Raw genomic sequence first — 7,831 nt, 5'->3', positions numbered from 1 at the left:
TTTTTCCCAGAATAGTAACTTCACTTTTATATATTTAAATTTTTTAAAATTAGTAATTATATATTGTTGCTATGAATTATCAATTTTTTTTTTATATGAGACATATTAGGGAAGAAAAGACATGTACATACGCCTGCTAGGCGCTAGCTAGCGAATTTTCAAATAATTCAGTGAATTTGTTCCTTGAATGAAGTTCCCAAAATATTTATCATTTGATAAGAATTGAATTATATTTCTCTTTTGTCTTCGTCTAAAAGATGTAAGAACTCCATTTCAGATTGAAGTGATACCTTGTTTCACAAGTTTTCAATACCAGCTTTCTTAGCTTTTACTCATTTTCTTTTGTTAAACAGTTTTTGAAAAGTTAAGTTTGCGAATATGAACTATAATAATGGTAGATATGTATTAGTGATGCACTAGTTGGATCTGTCTGGATACGTCTTACTTATCAAATAAATATTATAGGTTTAAAAGAAAATTAAAAAATTATCTTTGCATTTATTCTCATTCATTAAAATTTTCCAATGATCTCATTTTAATTGGTATATTCAATGTTTGAGGATTGTGCAAGTCAATGAGAGCATAAACATCTGTGGATGTTTGATAGACTCTCATGATCCATTGCTTGTTCTCGAATAGACATTAGTCATCCTTTTCGTATGATTTATCTTCTCATATAGCCCTAAAACATTAAATACTGGAAAAAATATATTATAAACCGCGGGCCCCTGGTTCAAGAAAGATAAAAGCATAACACGAGTGTATAACCATCACAAGTCATTATAATGGAAGACAAAGAGATTAGTGGGCATACGTCAGCAGCTCACATTAGTAAGGATCGAAGGTAAGGATTGTGGTATCACTGATATCGGCTGTTGTCGGCCAAAGTGATCGAGAAACTTCTAAATTGTCTTACCAACATATTGAAGATTTTAGATGATGGAACATTCAGAGTTGTAGCTGAAATTTCATTTTTTTTTCTCATTCACATATATATATCGTCGAAGTCAATCGAACGGAAAATCAATAATTTCTTTTGTAAGGGACGTAACATTATATAATCTCAATTTCAGAAAAATAATGTATTTATAATCAAAAATTTATGTGTTTTTTTAATATGTGTGAACTTTAAAACATACATTATATTGAAATGGAAAGAGTAGTATGTAATGATAGTAATATATGATGAGAATTATATTGGCCTTCATCAGTTCAAGAAAAGTGATCAAAATAGGGGTGCTAAAGTATAGTATTGGCAAATAGGGTTGCAAAAAGTAAAAATGTGTGATTCTGGATAATTGCAAAAGAAACTGTTTATGATATTGTAGATAAGAATATACGAGGAATATTCGGTTTGGGATCAATACCAACATGCCATAATAACATGTGGAGTGAAAAAGTTTTGTTTTAACACGACAACAAAACGAATCCAAATATATAACTACCATTAAAAAGAAGACAACCCTAAGTGGCCAAATTAAAATATTTAATCGACCAAGAAATAATAAAAATGTTTAAAATATACAAAATATTAAATCGTCTATCGGTTAATATTCGCAGCTTGATATTCTCAAGATCATGGGTGTTGGGTGATGTAAGTACGTAACTAGATTGAAAAAACTAGTTCAAGACAGGGCCGGCTCATTGGGGGTGAAAAACGGTGCGACCGTCCCGGACCCTAGCTCGTATCCCCCCGTCCCGTATAATACTAATTAAAGGGTTCAATTTTTTTATAAATCTATATTTTATATATATAAAAATTATAAATATAATAAATAAAATTGAAAAATGGGTCCAAAATTATTTGATATGTATATAGTTTTATTTTCATTACAAAATATACAAAATATTACTGATTAAATTTTAAAAATACTTTAAACATTATCTGTATATAAATTTTAGAGGGTAAATTTTTTTTTTGTTCTAAGACCCCTAATAGTGTTGAGCCGGCCCTGGTTCAAGACAAAGTTTCGATCTCACAATGAATGATAATTCAATTTCAGTGTCATGGTAGTAAAAAGGCAAGATACCGTAAAGTCTATCAAGTTGAACCACAAGTATATTTATCAAACCGTGGCTGAAAACCGGGAGAGTAATGGACTACAAGTTGGTGAATTTGATTTTAGAAAACGATGTGATAAAGTCTCAACTAAATTAAAAAGGGACCCAAAATTTTGTAAATATTCTTCTTATTGGTGGTGACAATTAATATTAGTCAAACGTTCAATGTGACATTCACTGTAGCAAATAGAGTAATGTGGGGTTTAGCACTCGTCAAAGACACAATGATTTGTGATCGGGTTTTTGCTTGTATATATATGACCCATCGATATATCCATCGGTCACACTACTCACTATACAATCGCTCGTTTTCTTTTATTATCATAAATTTCTTGTGTTTTTTTTTTCGAATGTTTTTGGACGGAATCTGAGGTATATCAAACTACCATCTTGTAAATTCACCCTTTGAGATAATTAAGTAACATCAGATTAAACCTTTTTCACAATATAAAGTTGCAACGGATTTCAGAGGAGACAATGGCATATGGCATGTTGTTGTAGAATAGAACTGAACCAAAAAAAGTTGGTTATATCATACAAATCATAGGACATGAAAATAGTTTGATTATAAACTCACCAAACCGAATAAATAGAAAAAGTGATTAGTTAAAATATTTTATAATAATTTAGATAAATGAAAACTATATAACATAATATGCATGTATATGATTTTAGTTATACAATTTTAATGTTTGAAGTGTTGATTCTATTATTTTATTAAAAGTTCAAATTTCTTTGCTTTTAAAAAAAAAAGATTTCTCCAGTTTTTTTGGTTCAATAGATTTTGTAGATTCAGTCTTTAATTTTTTTTTTTTGTTGCTCAAATCAAACGGTAAACCGTAGTTTGAATAGACTAAAGTCACTAAGACAATTAGGCAAGGATTAAGTCACATAGCTAGATAGACACTCGATCCTCTAGTTCTAAATAAGAAGACGATTATCACTTTTGTTGAGTGCCCTTGGGGCCACCACAACAACCAGAGCAACAACTCTTGTTACTTGTCTCCTCACTCTTCTGCAACAATCCCACTTCTAAATCCTCTTCAAACTTCAGTAGCGAGGGAGTACAAGACGAAGGAGAAGCACGGTAACATGCAGACACAGCTTCACGCTCGTCACGTAGAAGCATCATACTATTGAGTATCACAAGCAAACAAGTTCCTGCATCTGCAAGAACAGCTGCCCAAATCAGAGGGTAACCAGCAAAACCAAGCCCCATGATCGCTCCTTTTATGCTCACTGATAAAACCACATTCTCAATCACTTTCCTATGACTTCTCTTCGCTAGTCTCATCCCTTTAGGTATCTTCCTTAAGTCATTCGACATAAGAATGATATCTCCTGTCTCTGTTGCAAGTGCTGACCCTGAGATCCCCATAGAAATGCCAATGTCTGCTTTAGCTAAGGCCGGTGCATCGTTAAGTCCATCTCCCACCATCATTGTAGGCCCTTGGCTCTTGAACTCATCGATGATTCTTGCTTTGTCTTGTGGAAGAAGTTCAGTGTGAACTATATCCAAAGCATTCCCTAGCTGTAATAATGATAATGTTTTGATTATACATGACTCTTGAAATAGAAAACATTCAATATTCGAGAAATAGCTAGGCGGTAGTTAGATGCTGATTTTTGAAACACTGGAGACATGTGAATGATTAGTTTAGATACTTCACCTGTTGTTGAATAGACATGGCTGCATCTCTGTTATCTCCTGTGAGCATTGCAGTTGTGATGCCTAAGGACTTAAGCTCCTTGAGAGCTTGAGCAACCCCATGTCGACAACCATCCAAAAGGCTGAAACTTCCTGTCAGTTCTTCACCAATGTATATGTAACCAATGGTCTTACCACCCTTCATATCAGCTTCACTATCCGGAACTTTATTTAGCATCCACAAAGAAGAGATCATGCAAACGTTAGATAAATAAAAAGAACAATATAACAACACTCAATATAGATTCAGTTGCAAAGTTTTGAGACCTGTTAAGCATCCAGCTCTCTGTGCAATTCTTTTGTTACCAATGTAGATATCTTGACCGTCTATTTTCCCATAAACTCCTTCTCCTGGAAAGTTCTGAAAGTTCTCAACCATATCAGGCTTAGGCTCGATAGAAACTGATCTCGCGTAGTCAATAAGAGCCTCTGCCATTGGGTGGCTTGACTTGCTTTCGATGCTTGAGACCCTATATGAAATCATCTCATAAGTTTCATCACATAGGCTTAGTTCCAGTGAGAAAAAAACACAGATACTTACCAGTAAATCAGATTTTGCAGATTGATACTGTGAGAAAGAGACTTAAAATCTGAGACTGTGAACTCAGCTTTTGTGATAGTTCCTGTTTTGTCAAAAGCAGCAATCTTAATCTTTGCTAAAGTTTCTAGACAATCACCGGTTTTGATCAGAAACCCTGATGTGGCTGCCTTAGTAAGAGCACAAAAGGTAGCAACAGGTGTGGATAGGATGAGACCACATGGACAACCGCTTACTAACACTACAAGTGCTAAGTGAAACCAATGGCTGAGGTTGTGAACCTTTAATAAAAACGGGATGAGAGCAAAACATGCTGCTACTACAACAACAGCTGAACAAAACACAAAGCAAAATGGGATCAAGAACTCATCACATTATGTTAGAAAGTGTATATATGATTACTAACCTGGAGTGTAGTAGCGAGAACATTTGTCTATAAACCTTTGAGTTTTAGTTTGGCTTTTCTGTGGTTCTTCTACGAGCTTTGTCATTTTCGCAACCACGCAGTCTCTGGCTAGAACTGTTGTTTTCACCTTTATGTAACCTTGAATACAAAACAATTGTATCAATGAGCTAAGATCATTTAAAGACTAAGAGAATGGTTATGTTTTGGTACCATTAAGATTTATAGTTGCAGCCAAAACAGTTGAGTCTCTTTGTTTGGAGACAGGGAATGATTCTCCTGTCAATGTTTTCTCATCCACATCACAGCTTCCATCAACCACAACTCCATCGATTGGTATACTCTCACCAGCTTTGACTGAAACAACAGTGTTTAACTCAACCTCATCTACATCAACTTCTATTCCAGTTTCTGCTATCACTGCTTTTCGTGGCGCTAAGCTCATTAGAGATGACATCACTGTGCTTGCCTGAAAACAATAGTTACTTCAAAACTGTGATGAACAAAAAGAAGTAAATATAATGGTCCCATTGGTACTACCATGCAAGGCTAATTGTATTATTTTGTATTGCTAGAAACTCTACACAAGCTGACCTTATGAGCAGCACTTGACTCTAGCCAATCTGCAACAGAGAATAGAAACACAATTGTGGCAGCTTCTGTGTAATCCTCCATACATACCGTTGCAATCACTGTCATGAACAAAACAAGATGTATAAGGTACACCAATAGAACCTCTCCTGCACGATCAGATCATTCCATCTTAATAAGAATATTGATGTTTTACCAGCAATAAGAGTGAGAGCGTTGATGTCAAGCCTGAACCTTGTGACCGAAGCAACAGCTTTAGCTAGAATAGGGTAAACTCCAGCCACCACGGCAACGACAGCGAACCACTCAAGTAGGCCATAGAAGTATTTGAGGAAGGAGAGAGCAATTAATACACCAGAGACCAATGCGAAAGGGCTTGGCCATTGACTCTTGAAGCTTGTCTCTCCATATGGCCTCACGCTTGCCTCTAGTCTTGCTTCATTCAATGCCTTCACTGTCAAGAAACACATAAATAATATGTTAGAATCAATGCCATGCGATTCAGAAGAAGAAGAAAATAATATTTCTTTCTAGTTGTTTACCGATTTGAAGCGGAGATATCAAGAAGGTGTCGTGGACTACGATGACGGTTCTTGAAGGGACGATGACGGAGAATTCTTTGACCCCGTTAAGTGGACGGAGAACGTCTCCGACAAGAGGAACCTCCATTGAACAGCAGATTCCGACCACGTCGAAGTAGCTTGTCTTTAGATTCTTCTTCGTCGTGTCTTCACCGTCCGCCATCGTGGGATACGTGAAAGGTATTTGGACAGAACTCGAGGAGATACTTTTAAATTATAAAGGGTTGTGTCGGAGGGAAATTAGTTGTTTTTTTTAATGGTTTTATTATTAATTGTAACTTTTGCATTTTTCAATCAACATATAAGGAAACATATATGTTTATAATTATTACCGTGTGAACTAAAAATGGTATTTTTCTTGTCCACGATTTTTGTTTAATTTTATTTTGCAAAATGGCAAAGGAAATTAATATATTAATTAATTCATAATATAGTATTACATTACCACATGGATCTTGCCATAATTGAGTTTTAATAATGGATTTAATCTTGTTTATTTTTAAATTGTTACATATACTTAGATATTACTATCTATTACTAAAATCGATCTTTACAATATTCTAATATATGTATTTCAATATTTTTTATAAATTTTATTTGATTCTTAGCTATAGAGTTTAAAACATTATGAGACTTTTCTTTGTTTTGTTTTGAAAATAAAGACTTTTCTTCGTTTCAATAAAATCTTGGAACTTGTGATGTTGAAAATTAAATTTTAAAAACTAGCGTCTTGATTGATCTTTTTATTGTTCTACGTAAATTCTGGTTTTCCGAATAAAATTTCAGTTTACAATATATATTTTCAATCTATAAAATGTTACGAGTCATAACTCAGGGAATCTCCATTTCTATTCCAATTTTTCCTTTAAAATGGAGTAAAAATGAGCATAGAGTAAGGAATGCTCTAATTCAACTCCATATTTCACTCCATAATGAAATTTACTCCATAAATAGAATTCGAGAAATTTTACTTCATTTTCACTACAAGAAAACATATTTTTTACTAGGGCAGTATTCGTTATAAATTCGTCGTAAACGGGGTGTTACGACGAATTAACGTCGAAAGACGTTTCGTTGTTAAACGTTCGTCGTAACGGAGGTTTCGTCGTAAACGACTCGTTACATTTACGACGAAATATATTCCTCGTAAAGCGCAGGGAAAGGATTCGTCGTAAACGCCACGTAAGACTTCGTCGTAAAGCCCACGTAATTGTTTCGATGTAAAGCACACGTAAATACTTTCGTTGTAAATCACTCGTAAACATTTCGATGTAAAATCCTCGTAAATATTTCGATGTTAATCACTCGTAAACATTCGATGTAAACTCCATGTAATGTTTACGAGGAGTTTACATCGTTTCTTATTATTTTATTATTAATTAGTATATAATAGATTTTAATTTATATTTAATATTCAGAATTTAAAATAATTTAAATTTTAAAACAAAATATGAAATTGGAAAACATATTTTTAAAAAGTCATACAATAATATTAAAATTCATAATACAAACAGAAAAAAAAAACTACATATTGTCGAAGTAGTTGGTGGAGTTGCTCGGCTGTTGACGGGTTGGATCGGACTCTTGGGGATCTCGTGGTGGCATTCCAAGAATGGCTCGTCTCTCACTCAACATTCTCTGCATAACCAGGTTTCTCACGGCTATCACGTCTAGCAAATCCTCAAGAGAGTCTAAACGAACCTGCTGGCTATCCATTTGAGCCTTCTGGCTATCCATTTGAGCCTTCATCTGAGCAGTCTCTTCATCCCGTCTCGAAGTGTATGACGAAGTTGCCCTTGCAACTTCGTTAACAGAGCCTATACCGACTATCCGTCCCTTCTTTTTAGGAGCCACCTATAAAATCAAAACATATATTAATATAGTTAATTATGTTAAAATATTTAAAATAATGTAAACTAAAATTTTAAGTTACCTCTTCGAAGATTCTG

General features: G+C 34.2%; 1 protein-coding gene across 1 annotated transcript; it reads right to left on the bottom strand.

Annotated features, from left to right (window-relative positions):
• Nucleotides 1-2,860: 2,860 nt before the first annotated feature.
• LOC106454580 (cadmium/zinc-transporting ATPase HMA3) lies at nucleotides 2,861-6,661 on the bottom strand. The gene is made up of 9 exons (XM_013896698.3): nucleotides 5,844-6,661; nucleotides 5,498-5,755; nucleotides 5,305-5,402; nucleotides 4,924-5,179; nucleotides 4,714-4,851; nucleotides 4,311-4,638; nucleotides 4,037-4,239; nucleotides 3,732-3,934; nucleotides 2,861-3,592 (listed from the first exon to the last, which is right to left on the bottom strand). Exons 1-9 carry the CDS (start codon nucleotides 6,043-6,045, stop codon nucleotides 3,002-3,004), a joined length of 2,277 nt encoding a protein of 758 aa, XP_013752152.1. The 5' UTR covers nucleotides 6,046-6,661; the 3' UTR covers nucleotides 2,861-3,001.
• Nucleotides 6,662-7,831: the final 1,170 nt, after the last annotated feature.

The sequence above is a fragment of the Brassica napus genome, chromosome C1, assembly GCF_020379485.1.
Source record: "Brassica napus cultivar Da-Ae chromosome C1, Da-Ae, whole genome shotgun sequence".
In the NCBI taxonomy this organism is placed as follows: Eukaryota; Viridiplantae; Streptophyta; class Magnoliopsida; order Brassicales; family Brassicaceae; genus Brassica; species Brassica napus.
This window is presented reverse-complemented; position numbering and strand designations above follow the sequence as displayed.